The sequence below is a fragment of the Bufo gargarizans genome, chromosome 6, assembly GCF_014858855.1.
Source record: "Bufo gargarizans isolate SCDJY-AF-19 chromosome 6, ASM1485885v1, whole genome shotgun sequence".
Taxonomy (NCBI): domain Eukaryota; kingdom Metazoa; phylum Chordata; class Amphibia; order Anura; family Bufonidae; genus Bufo; species Bufo gargarizans.
This window is the reverse complement of record NC_058085.1, coordinates 176,902,485-176,923,883: the sequence shown is the minus strand read 5'-3', so window position 1 is coordinate 176,923,883 and position 21,399 is coordinate 176,902,485. Positions and strand designations below refer to the sequence as shown.

General features: G+C 43.2%; 1 protein-coding gene across 16 annotated transcripts in view; it reads right to left on the bottom strand.

Annotated features, from left to right (window-relative positions):
• Positions 1-21,399, bottom strand: part of LDB3 (LIM domain binding 3) — a 205,526-nt gene that overhangs the window by 98,651 nt on the left and 85,476 nt on the right. For 13 of the 16 annotated variants that reach the window (XM_044300293.1, XM_044300294.1, XM_044300292.1 and 10 more), the window contains one exon: positions 20,186-20,595. The exons of the other annotated variants lie outside the window; for them this stretch is intronic. In XM_044300293.1, the coding sequence (XP_044156228.1) occupies positions 20,186-20,595 (410 nt within the window). The remainder of the gene's footprint in view (positions 1-20,185; positions 20,596-21,399) is intronic. 16 annotated transcript variants of the gene reach the window in all.

Sequence of the window (21,399 nt, the reverse complement as noted above, 5' to 3'; positions counted from 1 at the left end):
GTGGAAGCGCTCATCCCCATAGTCATCTGTATCACCATCCTCAGGACAGCGATACAGATGGCTGTGTTGCGGCGGGGCAGGGGAGGGAGAGGCGTCTTTTTATGCATGTGGTTCTCTCTATTGTAGTTTATAGAAGTTGTGAAATGCTAAGCAGTTATGTCAGGTGGTGTAAAGATTGCAGAGTTGCATTGCGTTGAGTTGGGATGTGACATGTGGCCTACTGTGATATGACATTTGAAGAAATCCAACACTTTTGGATTTTTGGTTGCAAGTCGCAAGCAACTTTGCCATCATAGACTGTGACTTGTCTGCAACTTTTTTTTCTACAGCTAATAATCATGCAACAGTAAATTAAAGACATGTCACACAAATGTGTTGGTGACTTTTTTGAGGCTATTGGTCGAAGTGTGTGTCCAGCCTAATTGCTCCCCTTGGGAGTGGTTCACCATTACAATATGTCCTTGGAGCAGAAAAGGTTGCGCATCACTGAGGATGTAAAATTGCCCAGCATAAAATGCAGCACTAATTTCTGAGTGTACAGTGCAGTACAGTACATAGACAATACAAAAATGGCTGGTCCTTAGAATTAGTGCTCATACATGCTATAGTAAGACAGCTCTAAGCAGACCATATTACTCATTCAGTCGAGTGTTTTGTTATAGAATTCCTATAGGAAACTATGCTAAACTGCTGAATGTGTGAATAAGGAAAGGAATCTAGTATGAAGACACACTACAGGCATACAATATTCCTGGTGCTGAGGCCGAACACTGTATTTACTAAGCCCTGTAAAAAGGTTTGCCGTATATAGTCAGACTACATTCGCATTCCCGAACTGAGCATCCATCACAGAATTAATTAAAAATATTGAAAAAAAAGTCCTGTATGCAAGACTTTTTTCTCAGCTAATAAAGCTTTCTTCCCAATGAAAACCAAATGAATACCATTATAGTCAATGGGGTTTGTTAAGCTCAGTTTGCTTCAGTTATGTGCGGAATCCTGCATTTCTGTTATTTTTGTTGTTCTGCTCCTATAATGGAGCATAATAACGGAAATAAACACTGATGTGAAAAGGCCCTGTAAATGTGCTGCACTGTGTATAGACCATAGACATTTTGTTTTTTTTTTATAAAACCTATGGTTCTTAGTTTCTACGGACCAAGTACGTAGAAGGAACCATAGGTTTTCTTAATAAGAAGAAAAATTTTGGGGCACATTTAGTAAGACCGCCGGCCTCTACATAACTTCAACAGATCCACAGCCACTTCGAAATGTAAGACAGCTTTCTAGCAGTCTTACATTTAGACCATTTTCTACGCCTAAAACAGGCGTACAAAATGATAAACGATATGAGCCTTCTGGCCCTTTCCCCCCCATGGCAAGCCCACTTTTTTAGACCTGCCGTAAGCAGGGAAAAGTCGCAGATTGCGGTGCGAAGGACCTTTGAGCTGCAATACGCTCCTGAAATACACTATATATATAGGCGTATTTCTGTTTAACAAATGACCTCCTTTATCTATAAGGGTATTTTCACACATTCCTTTTTTTCTTGTTTTTTTCTGTACTTTTTATGCACTTTTTTGGGCAGAAAAATGCCAGCTCTAGATGTAATGTGTATGCTATATATCAAACACAGGCCGCAGAAGAGTATTAAGAGAATGCCAAGAGTGTGCAAAGCAGTAATCAAAGCAAAAGGTGGCTACTTTGAAGAACCTAGAATATGACATATTTTCAGTTGTTTCACACTTTTTTGTTATGTATATAATTCCACATGTGTTAATTCATAGTTTTGATGCCTTCAGTGTGAATCTACAATTTTCATAGTCATGAAAATAAAGAAAACTGTTTGCATGAGAAGATGTGTCCAAACTTTTGGTCTGTACTGTATATATTTGTATATATAAATATAAGCTAAAAAAAGATTGTGATTCCTCAGTGGATGATACCTTTTAATAGCTAACTGAAAAGATAGCAAAATTGCAAGCTTTCAAGGTTACTTGGGCTTCTTCATCAAGTGTCTCTTAAGACAGTATCTGAACATCGACATATTTATACAACAAAGTACATAGGATTAATGAGGTAAATGAGACAAGTTATGTATGTAAATATGTGAATCTTCAGATACGGTCTTAAGAGACGCCTGGTTAAGAGGCCCAAGTAGCCTTGAAAGCTTGCAATTTTGTCATCATCTTTTCAGTTAGCCATTAAAAGGTACAACCACTGAGGAATCTCAATCTTTTTTTCATCTTGTATTCATTCAGAAAGTCTTTAGGCCCTTTCAATTTTTTTCTCATTTTCTTAAGTTGGGGCCTTGTGCTAAAATAAAATAAAATAAAATAAAAAGTCCTCCCCCCCCCCCCATCAATCTGCGCTCAATATCACTTTAATGAGAAAATGAAAACAGAATTTTATAAAAGTTTGCAAATTTATTCAAAAAGAAAACCAAAAATATTGCATATTAGTATTCAGACCCTTTGCTATGACACTTGAAATTTTGCTCTGAGGGCCTCGTATTTATCTTGGTCATCTTTGAGATTTGTCTACACCTTCATTGGAGTCCATCTGTGATGAAATCTGTTGATTGGACGTGATTTGGAAAAACACACCCCGTCTATATAAGGTCTCACAGCTGAGAATGCAAATCAGAGCAAATACTAAGCCATGAGGAGGAAAGAACTTCCTGTAGAGTTGAGAGACAGGATTGTGTAGAGGCACAGATCTGGAGAAGGACGCAAAACAAATCTGCCTCACTGAAAGTTCCCAAGAGGCCTCCATATTTCTTAAGGCCTCTTTCACACGGATGTTGCGGGAAAATGTGCGTGTGCGTTGCGGGGACACACACGATTTTTCAGCGGTAGTGCAAAACATTGTAATGCGTTTTGCACTCGCGTGAGAAAAATCGCGCATGTTTGGTACCCATGGTTATAAGGGAAAATAATAGCATACTTAATACAGAATGCATAGTAAAATAGCACAGGAGGGGTTAAAATTAAATAAAAATAATTTAACTCACCTTAATCCTCTTGATCGCGAAGCCGGCATCTCCTTCTGTCTTCATCTTAGATGTGTGGAGGAACAGGACCTGTTGTGACGTCACTCCGGTCATCACATGATCCATCACATGATCTTTTACCATGGTGATGGATCATGTGATGGACCTTGTGATGACCGGAGTGACGTCACCACAGGTCTTGTTACTGCTCACAGCACAGAAGACAGACAGATGAGAAGCCGGGCTTCGCGATCAAGTGGACTAAGGTGAGTTAATTATTATTATTATTTTTTAACCCCTCCAGCATTATTGTACTATGCATTCTGTATTCAGAATGCTATTATTTTCCCTTAAAACCATGTTATAAAGGAAAATAATAATGATCGGGTCTCCATCCCGATCGTCTCCTAGCAACCGTGCGTGAAAATTGCACCGCATCCGCACTTGCTTGCGGATGCTTGCGATTTTCACCCAACCCCATTCATTTCTATGGGGCCTGCGTTATGTGAAAAACCCACAAAATAGAGCATGCTGCGATTTTCACGCAACGCATAAGTGATGCGTGAAAATCACTGCTCATGTGAACAGCCCCATACAAATGAATGGGTCGGGATTCAGTGCGGGTGCAATGCGTTCAACTCACGCATCGCATCCGCGTGGAATACTCGCCCGTGTGAAAGGGGCCTTAATGGCAGAAGTTTGGAACAACCAGAACTCTTCCTAGAGCTGGGCAAACTAAGTTATTGGGGGATAAGGGCCTTAGTAAGAAAGGTGACCAAGAACCCAATGGGCATTCTGGCTCAGCTCCAAAGATACTGTGTGCAGATGGGAGAATTTCCAGAAAGTCAACAATCACTGCAGCATTCCACCAATAGGGGCTTTATAACAGAGTGGCCAGAAAAAAGCCACATAAAAGACACATGGAAAGCTTTCTGGAGTATGCAAAAAGCACCTAAAAGGCTCTCAGACTTTGAGAAACAGGAATCTCTGGTCTGATGAAGCCAAGATTGATCTTTTATAGACTCAATTCTAATTTTTATGTCTGGAGCAAACCAGACACTGCTCATCACCTGCCGAATACCATACCTACAGTGAAGCAAGATGGTGGAAGCATCGTGCTGTGGGGGTGTTTTACAACAGCTGGAATAGGGAAAGCTGAAAGGAGCACAGAGATATTCGTAATGAAAACCTGATTCAGAGTGCTCTGGACCTCAGAATAGGCCGAAGTTTTACCTTCCAACAAAATAATGACTGGCACACAGCCGAGACATCACCAGAATGGCTTAGGGAAAACTCTGTGAATGTCCATTAGTGGCCAAGCCAGAGCCCTTCCGGGCAATAAGGTTCACCTGAAATGGCGAACTGCTGTGAAGAAGTATCACCTGTGGTTCTTCAGTGTGCTCACATAGACTGGATTGAATGTTTAACCATGTGCATCCGGCAGAATGGTGGACACATAGAAATGTCATGTAAAGCACTTTAGGATACATTAACCTCGCTTAACTCAGAAACAGGTAAAGATAGGTCAAAACTGACACTTCCAGTGTGTTTTTGAGTAAATTCTAGACAAGACTGATATATCACATGACCCTCTTCCCATTGGAAAAACATGAGCTAAATAGAATATTGCAGATTTCAAAATGGCAGCTGAAAACTTTTCCACCACCAAATAAATAACACATTGGAAGTCAGTTTTCTACAAATTACACCAGTTAAGAGGGTCTGTCCAGATGTTTTCCTCTCCCTGTGTATATTAATATATATATATATATATATATATATATATACACAGGGAGAGGCAAACATTATATATATATATATATATATATATATATAAAATATGTAAAGCGCTGTCTCTTTTATATTTTTCATTAGGGAAAATTCCTGAAAATATTGAAATCTTTCCATCCAATCTATCTCTTACTTTCCCTATACCTGTAATGTCTATTGCACCAATTCATGGTAATGAACACTTTGTACATAGTGGTAACTAGGATTTCTTCTCCCTAGAATTTAGTTTGCACTAGCATCCAGGGCATATAGCCCGCCAGCTCCCCGACTACATCATTAGCATGTCTAACTTCAATTCTACCATTGCATTCTTTTATATATTTTTGTATATATAAGTTTAGGATTCTCCAGTTTCTTTTACTGTACATAGTGTCACACCTCTTTCATAGAGAACTATTCTGCCATGTCTCCTAGCCTCTAAAATATCTGCCTGCTATATTATCTACTGAGATATATTAAGAACACGATGGAGCCTGTAAGCAGATAGTCATATAGCCATTTTTGGTATGTGTTCAACAGCTGAGCATCTCCTTACAGTCAAACACAGTGTAACAGTATCATTTGGCAAAAAAAGGGCCCTGTGTCTGTTTTAATCCTCTGAACCTCATCGCTGCACGTCATCTGACATTTTTAAGGTAGAACAGGAGGCTAACGTTTAGAGAAAGATCAAATTTATGATCTGTGGAAGAAGGTGGAAAAAGCAATCCATTATTGTAGATTATAAAGTGGAAGTGCATCCATTCAGAACTGCCTGGATATATACAAAGGCACATAGTCCAGATGTTTGGTTTTATTATAATAGCTTGGCAGCGGTGATACCCATTTGGAGTAAATAGTCAAGTTAGCTTAGGAATCCATTACCAGATCCCACAGCAAACAGTACAGTGAACCTTGTAGTAGACTCGGCACAATTATGTTACTCATATAGTGTGGAAACACTGTAAATGTATTTATAATAAAGGGAGAATGTTCGTTTAGAATCAGAAAGGATCTTGTAAGTCTTAAAGAGGTTTTCCAAGGGAATTATTATAGTTTTTTGCTGTTCTGGTACTACTCCAGTCTCTACTCATCTCAGCTTCCTGGTTCCAAGTTCAACAGGAAGTAGCTTGGACTGCCCATCCAGCCAATCACCAGCTGAGGCGGGTCACTGCAGCAGCCAATCCAAACCACTTCCTAGGTGGAGCCCAGAAGAGCAGCAGGGATCAGAACATCATTGGATCATCATCAAAAAAAATTGCACCAGCATGGGAACTGCGACGTGAGTAATGATTTTTTTTTTTGTTTTAACCTATTTGCTCTGTCCCCTATTTTTTTTTTTTATTATTTCCTTGGAAAACCTCCTTTTCAGTTTTTTTTTATAAAAAAACTGTATGTATTTTTTTTAAATTGCTGTAAATACCCTAATATTTTTTTGCAATAGCCCTTTCTGTAGCGCTTTTCACTGCAGCACATGCAAAATACGTACACTAAAGCCATTTATGTGGTATATGAGTTCTGATTTCTACAATATATGCTGCAGTGTGTACATATCACTGCTCCTATTTGTGCCCATTATGCAGAAATCTCTGCATGGCACATAAGTGCAGGATCCCCTGCACTGATGTGCCATGCCAGGCTTTAGCCGAGTGGAATGAAGACAAGCAGGAGCAGTGATGTGCTAGGCAGGGGTTTCAACGGCACAGACAGGAACTCTGCATACCACATTACTGTTCCTGCCTGTCCTTCATCTATTCTGATAAAGCCTGGCATAGCATATCAGTGCCGGGTATCCTGCAGAGATTTCAGGGGAGCGGGCACAGGCATGAGCTCTGCATAGTACATTGCTGATCCAGCTTACCTTTCACGGATGTGCTATGTAGAGATTGCAGCAGAGCGGGCACTGGCAGGAGCAGCGATGTGTGCGCCTACCAGTACAGCACTTGCTGCCGCTAAATATTGTAGAAATCAGAATCCATACACCACACACATGGCTATGGTGTACAGATTCTGTATGTGCTGCAGTGAAAAGCACTACAGCAAGGCCCAGACTTTGCAGGTCTGTTTTGCTACAAAAACTATAAAATCAATTAATAAAATATTTTACAAAATGTATTATTATAGTATTTTTTAACAGTTGAAAAAATTGATTGATGGTTGAGATACACTTTAATTGTGTATGTCCCATTTGCTTTTGGTGTATTGTAAATAATAAGACATGAATGTATAAATGTTATAAGACATAGATGTATAAAACTGCATTATTTTTATTCTACTGTATGCAAAAGAGTTTTCAAGCATGGCAAATCTGTTATGACCTAATAGTGTGAGGGGCAGATGTACTACCACAACCAAATGATGGGAGGTTTGAAAAATGATGGTTGATAATCTAGTGGACATTTCCATCAGGATCCTCAGAGCTATCAGGGAAGAACCAGTGATGGTTCCCACAGCACTAAGCAATGATCCCTTGTGTAAATGTGGGTACAAGCAGAATTTGCTATTAGCAATCATGCAGCCAATTATGATAATTTCTACAGTGGCCTAATCAAAGAAGATCATGGTAAATTATAATTTCCATAATTGGTGAGTGTTTATGGGTTCTTAAGTAGAAACCATTTTTGGCCAACTTTTATGGTCAGGGGAAGCAGAGTCTGGCCAGACATTTCCCTTGCAGCCGCCACTATAGGGGAAGCGCAGTATTACATAGCAGCTATTCAAATGAATGGCCAAGTCCACTAGAGTGATAGACACTCTACAAGACGTCTCCCCAGTATGATGCCTATTTGTAGTAATAGAGTATAAGAACAGGTTGTCTATATGAGACAACTTCTTAAATGTATTATAACATTGCTACATACAGTTATGGGCTAGAAAATGTGTAATCTGCGCAGTAATGTAAAATATAAGGTAACTACAAAGTAGAAAACATGTTCAAGCTTTAGGCTGGGTGAGAATGGGATGAGCAGTTGTAGTTATGCTGCATCACAGTGACCGGAGAAAGGTTGCAAGTAGAGTTGAGCGAACACCTGGATGTTCGGGTTCGAGAAGTTCGGCCGAACATCCCGGAAATGTTCGGGTTCGGGATCCGAACCCGATCCGAACTTCGTCCCGAACCCGAACCCCATTGAAGTCAATGGGGACCCGAACTTTTCGGCACTAAAACGGCTGTAAAACAGCCCAGGAAAGGGCTAGAGGGCTGCAAAAGGCAGCAACATGTAGGTAAATCCCCTGCAAACAAATGTGGATAGGGAAATTAATTAAAATAAAAATTAAATAAATAAAAATTAACCAAAATCAATTGGAGAGAGGTTCCATAGCAGAGAATCTGGCTTCCCGTCACCCACCACTGGAACAGTCCATTCTCAGATATTTAGGCCCCGGCACCCAGGCAGAGGAGAGAGGTCCCGTAACAGAGAATCTGTCTTCATGTCAGCAGAGAATTAGTCTGCATGTCATAGCAGAGAATGAGGCTTCACGTCAGCCACCACTGCAACAGTCCATTGGCATATATTTAGGCCCAGCACCCAGGCAGAGGAGGGAGGTCCCGTAACAGAGAATCTGTCTTCATGTCAGCAGAGAATTAGTCTGCATGTCATAGCAGAGAATGAGGCTTCACGTCACCCACCACTGCAACAGTCCATTGGCATATATTTAGGCCCAGCACACACACAGGCAGAGGAGAGAGGTCCCGTAACAGAGAATCTGGCTTCATGTCAGCAGAGAATCAGTCTGCATGTCATAGCAGAGAATGAGGCTTCACGTCAGCCACCACTGCAACAGTCCATTGGCATATATTTAGGCCCAGCACACACACAGGCAGAGGAGAGAGGTCCCGTAACAGAGAATCTGGCTTCATGTCAGCAGAGAATCAGTCTGCATGTCATAGCAGAGAATGAGGCTTCACGTCAGCCACCACTGCAACAGTCCATTGGCATATATTTAGGCCCAGCACACACACAGGCAGAGGAGAGAGGTCCCGTAACAGAGAATCTGGCTTCATGTCAGCAGAGAATCAGTCTGCATGTCATAGCAGAGAATGAGGCTTCACGTCAGCCACCACTGCAACAGTCCATTGGCATATATTTAGGCCCAGCACACACACAGGCAGAGGAGAGAGGTCCCGTAACAGAGAATCTGGCTTCATGTCAGCAGAGAATCAGTCTGCATGTCATAGCAGAGAATGAGGCTTCACGTCAGCCACCACTGCAACAGTCCATTGGCATATATTTAGGCCCAGCACACACACAGGCAGAGGAGAGAGGTCCCGTAACAGAGAATCTGTCTTCATGTCAGCAGAGAATCAGTCTGCATGTCATAGCAGAGAATGAGGCTTCACGTCACCCACCACTGCAACAGTCCATTGGCATATATTTAGGCCTAGCACACAGGCAGAGCAGAGAGGTCCCGTAACAGACAATCTGGCTTCATGACAGCAGAGAATCAGTCTGCATGTCATAGCAGAGAATGAGGCTTCACGTCACCCACCACTGCAACAGTCCATTGGCATATATTTAGGCCTAGCACACAGGCAGAGCAGAGAGGTCCCGTAACAGACAATCTGGCTTCATGTCAGCAGAGAATCAGTCTGCATGTCATAGCAGAGAATGAGGCTTCACGTCACCCACCACTGCAACAGTCCATTGGCATATATTTAGGCCTAGCACACAGGCAGAGCAGAGAGGTCCCGTAACAGACGATCTGGCTTCATGTCAGCAGAGAATCAGTCTGCATGTCATAGCAGAGAATCAGGCTTCACGTCAGCCACCACTGCAACAGTCCATTGTCATAAATTTAGGCCCAGCACCCAGGCAGAGGAGAGAGGTCCCGTAACAGACAATCTGGCTTCATGTCAGCAGAGAATTAGTCTGCATGTCATAGCAGAGAATCAGGCTTCATGTCAGCCACCACTGCAACAGTCCATTGGCATATATTTAGGCCTAGCACACAGGCAGAGGAGAGGTTCATTCAACTTTGGGTAGCATCGCAATATAATGGTAAAATGAAAATAAAAATAGGATTGAATGAGGAAGTGCCCTGGAGTCCAATAATATATGGTTATGGGGAGGTAGTTAATGTCTAATCTGGACAAGGGACGGACAGGTCCTGTGGGATCCATGCCTGGTTCATTTTTATGAACGTCAGCTTGTCCACATTGGCTGTAGACAGGCGGCTGCGTTTGTCTGTAATGACGCCCCCTGCCGTGCTGAATACACGTTCAGACAAAACGCTGGCTGCCGGGCAGGCCAGCACCTCCAAGGCATAAAAGGCTAGCTCTGGCCACGTGGACAATTTAGAGACCCAGAAGTTGAATGGGGCCGAACCATCAGTCAGTACGTGGAGGGGTGTGCACACGTACTGTTCCACCATGTTAGTGAAATGTTGCCTCCTGCTAACACGTTGCGTATCAGGTGGTGGTGCAGTTAGCTGTGGCGTGTTGACAAAAGTTTTCCACATCTCTGCCATGCTAACCCTGCCCTCAGAGGAGCTGGCCGTGACACAGCTGCCTTGGCGACCTCTTGCTCCTCCTCTGCCTTGGCCTTGGGCTTCCACTTGTTCCCCTGTGACATTTGGGAATGCTCTCAGTAGCGCGTCTACCAACGTGCGCTTGTACTCGCGCATCTTCCTATCACGCTCCAGTGCAGGAAGTAAGGTGGGCACATTGTCTTTGTAGCGTGGATCCAGCAGGGTGGCAACCCAGTAGTCCGCACAGGTTAAAATGTGGGCAACTCTGCTGTCGTTGCGCAGGCACTGCAGCATGTAGTCGCTCATGTGTGCCAGGCTGCCCAGGGGTAAGGACAAGCTGTCCTCTGTGGGAGGCGTATCGTCATCGTCCTGCCTTTCCCCCCAGCCACGCACCAGTGATGGACCCGAGCTGCGTTGGGTGCCACCCCGCTGTGACCATGCTTCATCCTCATCCTCCTCCACCTCCTCCTCATCCTCGTCCTCCTCGTCCTCCAGTAGTGGGCCCTGGCTGGCCACATTTGTACCTGGCCTCTGCTGTTGCAAAAAACCTCCCTCTGAGTCACTTCGAAGAGACTGGCCTGAAAGTGCTAAAAATGACCCCTCTTCCTCATCCTCCTCCTCCTCCTCCTGGGCCACCTCCTGTTCCATCATCGCCCTAAGTGTTTTCTCAAGGAGACATAGAAGTGGTATTGTAACGCTGATAACGGTGTCATCGCCACTGGCCATGTTGGTGGAGTACTCGAAACAGCGCAACAGGGCACACAGGTCTCGCATGGAGGCCCAGTCATTGGTGGTGAAGTGGTGCTGTTCTGTAGTGCGACTGACCCGTGCGTGCTGCAGCTGAAACTCCACTATGGCCTGCTGCTGCTCGCACAGTCTGTCCAGCATGTGCAAGGTGGAGTTCCACCTGGTGGGCACGTCGCATATGAGGCGGTGAGCGGGAAGGCCGAAGTTACGCTGTAGCGCAGACAGGCGAGCAGCGGCAGGATGTGAACGCCGGAAGCGCGAACAGACGGCCCGCACTTTATGCAGCAGCTCTGACATGTCGGGGTAGTTGTGAATGAACTTCTGCACCACCAAATTCAGCACATGCGCCAAGCAAGGGATGTGCGTCAAATTGGCTAGTCCCAGAGCTGCAACGAGATTTCGCCCATTATCACACACCACCAGGCCGGGCTTGAGGCTCACCGGCAGCAACCACTCGTCGGTCTGTTGTTCAATACCCCGCCACAACTCCTGTGCGGTGTGGGGCCTGTCCCCCAAACATATGAGTTTCAGAATGGCCTGCTGACGTTTACCCCGGGCTGTGCTGAAGTTGGTGGTGAAGGTGTGTGGCTGACTGGATGAGCAGGTGGAAGAAGAGGAGGAGGAAGCCGAGAAGGAGGAGGTGGCAACAGGAGGCAAAGAATGTTGCCCTGCGATCCTTGGCGGCGGCAGGACGTGCGCCAAACAGCTCTCCGCCTGGGGCCCAGCTGCCACTACATTTACCCAGTGTGCAGTTAGGGAGATATAGCGTCCCTGGCCGTGCTTACTGGTCCACGTATCTGTGGTTAGGTGGACCTTGCTACAGATGGCGTTGCGCAGTGCACACTTGATTTTATCGGATACTTGGTTGTGCAGGGAAGGCACGGCTCTCTTGGAGAAGTAGTGCCGGCTGGGAACAACATACTGTGGGACAGCAAGCGACATGAGCTGTTTGAAGCTGTCTGTGTCCACCAGCCTAAATGACAGCATTTCATAGGCCAGTAGTTTAGAAATGCTGGCATTCAGGGCCAGGGATCGAGGGTGGCTAGGTGGGAATTTACGCTTTCTATCAAATGTTTGTGAGATGGAGAGCTGAACGCTGGCGTGTGACATGGTTGAGACGCTTGGTGACGGAGGTGGTGGTGGTGGTGTTGGTGGTACATCCCCTGTTTGCTGGGCGGCAGGTGCCAACGTTCCTCCAGAGGCGGAGGAAGAGGCCGAGGCGGCAGCAGCAGAATAGGCCGAGGCGGCAGCAGCAGAAGAGGTAGCAGGGGGAGCCTGAGTGACTTCCTTGGTTTTAAGGTGTTTACTCCACTGCAGTTCATGCTTTGCATGCAGGTGCCTGGTCATGCAGGTTGTGCTCAGGTTCAGAACGTTAATGCCTCGCTTCAGGCTCTGATGGCACAGCGTGCAAACCACTCGGGTCTTGTCGTCAGCACATTGTTTGAAGAAGTGCCATGCCAGGGAACTCCTTGAAGCTGCCTTTGGGGTGCTCGGTCCCAGATGGCGGCGGTCAGTAGCAGGCGGAGTCTCTTGGCGGCGGGTGTTCTGCTTTTGCCCACTGCTCCCTCTTTTGCTACGCTGTTGGCTCGGTCTCACCACTGCCTCTTCCTCCGAACTGTGAAAGTCAGTGGCACGACCTTCATTCCATGTGGGGTCTAGGACCTCATCGTCCCCTGCATCGTCTTCCACCCAGTCTTGATCCCTGACCTCCTGTTCAGTCTGCACACTGCAGAAAGACGCAGCAGTTGGCACCTGTGTTTCGTCATCATCAGAGACATGCTGAGGTGGTATTCCCATGTCCTCATCATCAGGAAACATAAGTGGTTGTGCGTCAGTGCATTCTATGTCTTTCACCGCTGGGGAAGGGCTAGGTGGATGCCCTTGGGAAACCCTGCCAGCGGAGTCTTCAAACAGCATAAGAGACTGCTGCATAACTTGAGGCTGAGACAGTTTCCCTGGTATGCATGGGGGTGATGTGACAGACTGATGGGGTTGGTTTTCAGGCGCCATCTGTGCGCTTTCTGCAGAAGACTGGGTGGGAGATAATGTGAACGTGCTGGATCCACTGTCGGCCACCCAATTGACTAATGCCTGTACCTGCTCAGGCCTTACCATCCTTAGAACGGCATTGGGCCCCACCATATATCGCTGTAAATTCTGGCGGCTACTGGGACCTGAGGTAGTTGGTACACTAGGACGTGTGGATGTGGCAGAACGGCCACGTCCTCTCCCAGCACCAGAGGGTCCACTAACACCACCACGACCATGTCCACGTCCGCGTCCCTTACTAGATGTTTTTCTCATTGTTATGGTTCACCACAACAACAAATATATTATTTGGCCCAATGTATTGTATTCAAATTCAGCGGGATATAAATTTGAGGCCTAGTATTTAGGCGCTGGGTGACCGGTATGGATTTAGTGACAGAATTAGACTTGGAAATGCACAGAAGCGTGTGTGTGAAGTTATTCTGAATGACCCAATGTGCACCTTGAATATTATATACCCTTTTTGGGATAGATTTCAAATAGCTCTGATATAGCAGGAACCACTAAATTATGAAATTGCTAAATTGGGAATTGTACTTCAACCCAGAACAAAAAATGTGCTTTGACGGGCACTAAATAACTTTCCCAGCTACAACAGTACAGCGGTAACGAGAGATTTAGAGGGATTTAAATTTGAGGCCTAGTATTTAGGCGCTGGGTGACAGGTATGGGTTTAGTGACAGAATTAGACTTGGAAATACACAGTAGCGGGTGTGTGTGAAGTTATTCTGAATGACCCAATGTGCACCTTCAATATTATATACCCTTTTTGGGATAGATTTCAAATAGCTCTGATATAGCAGGAACCACTAAATTATGAAATTGCTAAATTGGGAATTGTACTTCAACCCAGAACAAAAAATGTGCTTTGACGGACACTAAATATCTTGCCCAGCAACAACAGTACAGCGGTGGGTAACGAGAGATTTAGAGGGATTTAAATTTGAGGCCTAGTATTTAGGCGCTGGGTCACCGGTATGGATTTAGTGACAGAATTAGACTTGGAAATGCACAGAAGCGTGTGTGTGAAGTTATTCTGAATGACCCTATGTGCACCTTCAATATTATATACCCTTTTAGGGATAGATTTCAAATAGCTCTGATATAGCAGAAACCACTAAATTATGAAATTGCTAAATTGGGAATTGTACTTCAACCCAGAACAAAAAATGTGCTTTGACGGACACTAAATATCTTGCCCAGCAACAACAGTACAGCGGTGGGTAACGAGAGATTTAGAGGGATTTAAATTTGAGGCCTAGTATTTAGGCGCTGGGTGACAGGTATGGGTTTAGTGACAGAATTAGACTTGGAAATACACAGTAGCGGGTGTGTGTGAAGTTATTCTGAATGACCCAATGTGCACCTTCAATATTATATACCCTTTTTGGGATAGATTTCAAATAGCTCTGATATAGCAGGAACCACTAAATTATGAAATTGCTAAATTGGGAATTGTACTTCAACCCAGAACAAAAAATGTGCTTTGACGGACACTAAATATCTTGCCCAGCAACAACAGTACAGCGGTGGGTAACGAGAGATTTAGAGGGATTTAAATTTGAGGCCTAGTATTTAGGCGCTGGGTCACCGGTATGGATTTAGTGACAGAATTAGACTTGGAAATGCACAGAAGCGTGTGTGTGAAGTTATTCTGAATGACCCTATGTGCACCTTCAATATTATATACCCTTTTAGGGATAGATTTCAAATAGCTCTGATATAGCAGAAACCACTAAATTATGAAATTGCTAAATTGGGAATTGTACTTCAACCCAGAACAAAAAATGTGCTTTGACGGACACTAAATATCTTGCCCAGCAACAACAGTACAGCGGTGGGTAACGAGAGATTTAGAGGGATTTAAATTTGAGGCCTAGTATTTAGGCGCTGGGTCACCGGTATGGATTTAGTGACAGAATTAGACTTGGAAATGCACAGAAGCGTGTGTGTGAAGTTATTCTGAATGACCCTATGTGCACCTTCAATATTATATACCCTTTTAGGGATAGATTTCAAATAGCTCTGATATAGCAGAAACCACTAAATTATGAAATTGCTAAATTGGGAATTGTACTTCAACCCAGAACAAAAAATGTGCTTTGACGGACACTAAATATCTTGCCCAGCAACAACAGTACAGTGGTGGGTAACGAGAGATTTAGAGGGATTTAAATTTGAGGCCTAGTATTTAGGCGCTGGGTCACCGGTATGGATTTAGTGACAGAATTAGACTTGGAAATGCACAGAAGCGTGTGTGTGAAGTTATTCTGAATGACCCTATGTGCACCTTCAATATTATATACCCTTTTAGGGATAGATTTCAAATAGCTCTGATATAGCAGAAACCACTAAATTATGAAATTGCTAAATTGGGAATTGTACTTCAACCCAGAACAAAAAATGTGCTTTGACGGACACTAAATATCTTGCCCAGCAACAACAGTACAGCGGTGGGTAACGAGAGATTTAGAGGGATTTAAATTTGAGGCCTAGTATTTAGGCGCTGGGTGACAGGTATGGGTTTAGTGACAGAATTAGACTTGGAAATACACAGTAGCGGGTGTGTGTGAAGTTATTCTGAATGACCCAATGTGCACCTTCAATATTATATACCCTTTTTGGGATAGATTTCAAATAGCTCTGATATAGCAGGAACCACTAAATTATGAAATTGCTAAATTGGGAATTGTATTTCAACCCAGAACAAGAAATGTGCTTGAACGGACACTAAATAACTCGCCCAGCTACAGCACTAGGGACAGATTTAGCTGGATATAAATTTGAGGCCTAGTATTTAGGCGCTGGGTGACCGGTATGGATTTAGTGACAGAATTAGACTGGGATATGGCCAAAAAATGAACAGACTATTGCTGGTTAAATGCACTTGGTGTGACAGCTTCACCCTGATGTAGGCTTTAGCCAAAAAACAACCACACCATTGAGGGTTAAATGCACTTGGTGACAGGCGCAGCTTGCCCCTGATTTTGTATATGGCCAAAAAATGAACAGACTATTGCTGGTTAAATGCACTTGGTGTGACAGCTTCACCCTGATGTAGGCTTTAGCCAAAAAACAACCACACCATTGAGGGTTAAATGCACTTGGTGACAGGCGCAGCTTGCCCCTGATTTTGTATATGGCCAAAAAATGAACAGACTATTGCTGGTTAAATGCACTTGGTGTGACAGCTTCACCCTGATGTAGGCTTTAGCCAAAAAACAACCACACCATTGAGGGTTAAATGCACTTGGTGACAGGCGCAGCTTGCCCCTGATTTTGTATATGGCCAAAAAATGAACAGACTATTGCTGGTTAAATGCACTTGGTGTGACAGCTTCACCCTGATGTAGGCTTTAGCCAAAAAACAACCACACCATTGAGGGTTAAATGCACTTGGTCGCAGCTTGTGCTGGCGCACCACAAGACACAAAATGGCCGCCGATCACCCCAGAAAAATGAGACTGACAAACGGTCTGTGCAGCCTAAAAACAGTGAGCAATTGAGGATCAGCAGCTCAATGATCCACAGCTGCAGATCGATCAGTTAATCAAGTCCTTTGGAGGAGTTAATCTGCCTAATCTCGCCCTACTGTCGCAGCCGCAACCTCTCCCTACGCTAATCAGAGCAGAGTGACGGGCGGCGCTATGTGACTCCAGCTTAAATAGAGGCTGGGTCACATGGTGCTCTGGCCAATCACAGCCATGCCAATAGTAGGCATGGCTGTGATGGCCTCTTGGGGCAAGTAGTATGACGCTTGTTGATTGGCTGCTTTGCAGCCTTTCAAAAAGCGCCAAGAAAGCGTCACAAAAGCGCGAAGAAAGCGACGAACACCGAACCCGAACCCGGACTTTTACGAAAATGTCCGGGTTCGGGTCCGTGTCACGGACACCCCAAAATTCGGTACGAACCCGAACTATACAGTTCGAGTTCGCTCATCCCTAGTTGCAAGTAAACATTGAAAAGTATGCAGCACACACACAAGTGCTCTGACCCCTTCAAACTGATGACCATCAGGGTTACTAGGAGCCAAACCCACGCCAGTTTGATATTGATGATCTGTCCTGGAAATAGATCATCCATATTATGAAACTGTACACCCTCTTTAAAGGGGTTATTCCATTACCAACATTTATCATGTATCCACAAGTAAGTGATAACTGCATGATCATTGAGGGTGTGACCACTGGGATCCACAGTGATCAGAAGAACAGGGTGTGTCAAAGTCACCGATCCATTCACATGTGGACTCTTAAACCCCCGTTCTCAGCAGTTGGACCCCAGTGATCATACATTTGTCACCTATCTTGTGGATAGATAGATAAATGTTAAAGAGAAAACCCCTTTGATACCTCTCCATATAACTAGTATATATACATCTGTGTCATGGCAATAACATTTCTTTGAAGATACTGGATGGAGACTACAGAAAGAACTAGTTAAACTACTTTTCATATTTTTCTTTAAATGTTCTCTTTAAGGTTTAATAAGGTCTGTTTCCCACTGCCGACATTAACCTGCCGGAGCTTTCTAGTTCTGGCATTGGCGGATGTTACCGGAATGCCTGACGGCTCCATTGACTATAATGGGGTCCGGTAGAGATCATTCCTTTACCCTGCATACAACGCTATTTGTCAGGCCGAAAACCAGCGTATTTGCCAGGTAGCAGCTGGATCTCATTATAATCAATAAGGTCGTCAAGCATCCAGATATCTCCAGCAGGCTGCTCTCTGCTGGAACAGCCTGCTGAAACTAATGCCGGCAGTGTGAAACAGGCCTAGGTAATATAACAGCATTCCAGATATAGGAGCTTAAACATTCTGTTCTGTTTTATTACTGGCATGAATGAGTAATCGTTCATGTTAGGACTTTTCAGGGAGAGTATACTGTTATAGGCCTCCTGCACTGATTCCAAGACACAAGTAAACTAAAACCATCCTGTATTGATTAGCATTTTATGCTGATATTATTTAGGAAGTGAACTGCAGTATACACAAATTATATGGCAGTATTATGTGGGCTTTTTAAGGGAATGTTGTTTGGATATTGCACTGTCACACTGGGGTGCCTGGGGCGCACCTGTACAATTAATTTTGCGGGCCCACTGTACAGCTATATGCAAATATTACCCATTCGCAAGTCCCTAAAGTTGCACCAACAACATATTCTAGTCCCCTTAGCCACCCAATACATCTGTATTCTGTATGTTTGTTAATATCTGTAGGTAGTGTAGTAGATGTACTGTGCAATGTGCCACTTGTGGAGGGGGTGGGGGGACTAATGGTCCCACCTGGGTAAGGGGCCCACTGGGGGAACATGCCTGTACCCCCATGGGCCAGTGTGGACCTGGGATATTGCACTATTATTTGTGCACTATATGGAATTATTATGTTGTATTATCCTAACACTAAACAGCGGTATTATGTGGGCTGAAATTAAAAGAAAACTATTTAAAAAAGTGTCTCTTTGTAGGTAACAAACCGGAAATACCAATATTTTTTAAGAGGGGTTAGCTTTTTTTATAATGAATATTATTCTTCTGGCTTTGGAAGAATCTCTAGTCTCTAACATTTAGTTAATCTATGTTTTATCAATATCATCATGCTTCAAATATCTAGAAAAATGAAAGCCACTATTCAAAATTTTTCCAAAATGCTCATGCCTGGGTAAATAAAACAGTCTTGCTTCAGCTTATATGCCAAACACCAACAGTTGTCACATCTACAGTAACATAAATGAGTGTGAAAAACCTTCAATGTCAAAGGCCAAATTCATCAACTTTTGCAAAAAAGAAAGAAAGAAAATGAATGTAATTTTCTAACATATATATTTTTAGAAATTCAGGTGCGACTGCAGTGTGCAGGAAACATAAGTAGGATGGTGTTTTGAGTTACGTGTAAACTAATGTCAGCCATACAGATTGGTGTTGCTGTGATTCATTGTTTGGCTGCTATCAATCCCGATACATTCATAAACATGCATGCTCAGCTTGGTTGAGCATGCATGTGTTCTCTCTTTATGTCTGCCTGTGACATGAAGACAATTACTGTGGTGCTTGGTAGTTTTAAATATCAAATAAAAAATAATTTAACATCTTAACCATGCGGTAATGATTTTGATTGTCAGGTAAAGACGATCACATATCTCAGATTCCTGCATCACATTTTAACACAGGGAAGCAACATATAACTTCAGTCACACCTGATTTCAAAGGCTTTGAGTGGAGTAAGGCTGCAATTTTGAGAATAAATAAGAGATGAGCGAATCGATTGTACAGATTCGGAATTTGTCCCAAATTTCTTGGAGAGAGAGGGGGAGAGAGACAGACTCAAGCTCAATATTTCTCTTAGTGAGATGTGCAAGCTAGTTTTTCTTGCAAAAGGACAAGAGTACCTAGTGTCTCAAGAGAAAATTGCCCTGTTTGGCTGAGTGGCCTTAGGGACCTCTTTCTCATTAGGGAAACCACTAAGTATGCATAAGGAGTATTGTAGTCCAGCCAAAGTTGCTTTGGGTTTCTAGGAGAAATATATTCAAATTAGCATATCTTACTGGCATAAGATAGGCTTAGCTTTCTTTTCTTTTTGAAAGAAAAGCTAATTTAAATATCTTTCACAAAAACCCAAAGGTATACAAACTAGCTTTCTTGTATTAAATAGCACTGATTCAACAGTTTGGGGCTACCACTAGGGGAAAATCATATTATGAAAAAGCACTGATTAAACAGTTTAAGGGGACATACTCTGTCTCTCTCTCTCTCTCTCTCTGGGCTTCTAGGACTTTTTTGTCTGTTTTTTTTTTAGAAGAAATATGAGTCCTAGGCAACCTAAGCTTATATATACCAATTTTCAAGGCAATTTGAGCATATTTGATTAGGGTAAAAATGAATTGGACCCAAATTATTTTGTTTATTCTTAAAATTGGAGACAAAACAAATTTCAAGAAATTTGCTCATCTCTAGAATACATTTTTTTTTGTATCTGTGGTAATTACAGTAAATGTCTGAAAGTATTGGGTAAAGATTAGTAATTGGGCAACTTTATAAAGCAACTTCATCCTGGGCTCAAAGTTGATGAATTCTGCCAATCATACATCTTGTGAAAAAGTATGTGAAATGGTATAGTTTCTGTTCATGGTAAAACTTAACAAAAACCTTATATTACCTACCCTCTAAGAAGACCACCTCCTGAAGCCCTTCCTTTGAGACTCAAATTATGAATCTCAGCCATTTCATTAACAGTCTGTGCTGAATAGAGCCCAATGGGGTTGTTGTATAGTCTTTTCTTACCAGGGCTAAACTGACTGTTGGTATTGTTCTCATCATTGACTAAAACATCAGGCTTAGGACCTATACTGCGCCTGATAGATGAAGGTTCGGAAGCAATAGAATGAGAAGACATGGGAGATCTAAGTGATGATGTCTTTACAAAAGAGTTGCTATGTGAATGGTGGATCTCTTGCTTGTTGAGGTAGCCTGACATTGTCCCATTGGTGGTCACGCTACCAGTCAGTGGCATAGCAGTTGTGTTAGACAGAGCACTGAAGACTGTTCTGCCATTAATTTCCAAAGCGTGGTCCTGTAGCATACATGCAGGCCAAGAGAGAAGAACACAGTAATCAGAGTAAACATGCATAAGAGACAAAACTATCATAACATAGTCTTTAGATGAACCAACATTCACAGAAATCTGTTCTAGTCCAGCTTAAATATGTTGACTGCTCAAGCAAGACATTTGAGCACATAACGTGATATCGTTCTTATTGAAGCAGCTTTTCATTGTGTTAATTTTGAGTTAGAGACGGTATTATTTAGCACAGTTAGGAATGTACATTTTTGGTTGTGTCATTCTTCAAGATTTTTTTTGATCCATTCTGTAATTGATACTACAGGCTCATTTATTTTTTTTTATCCTAAAAAGAGCATAAGTTTAAACCGAGCCTTCACATGTACATTTCTCCCAGCTGCAACACCTGCCAGAAGTTTAAATGTGTTGGTTGGAGAAACACCCAGCAGATTGGGCAGAACTATTGCTTTCCTATAAAGTTCCATGCATTAAAATGTTTCTGTACAGTTGCCACAAAAATAGTCCCACCTGGTCTACCGGCTGTTTTTACAAATGTCACTTTTGAAATTCTGACGAGACATTGCAGTATGCAACTCTGAATGTGAACATGATGGCTCTGTTGATGAGATCTCTTAGCATCCATTACTGGTCTGTCATTCTTTATTTTTCAGAGTACACAGATTAAAAAGTACAGTGCTCAGACAGTAATTGTCCATTCTGTCCCCAAAGTCTCATTTGCATGGTACCTGCACACCTGTCCTTTCCTGTACTGGTTTCTGAGCAAATCATGATAACTTCTACCTGAGAAGCTGGAGC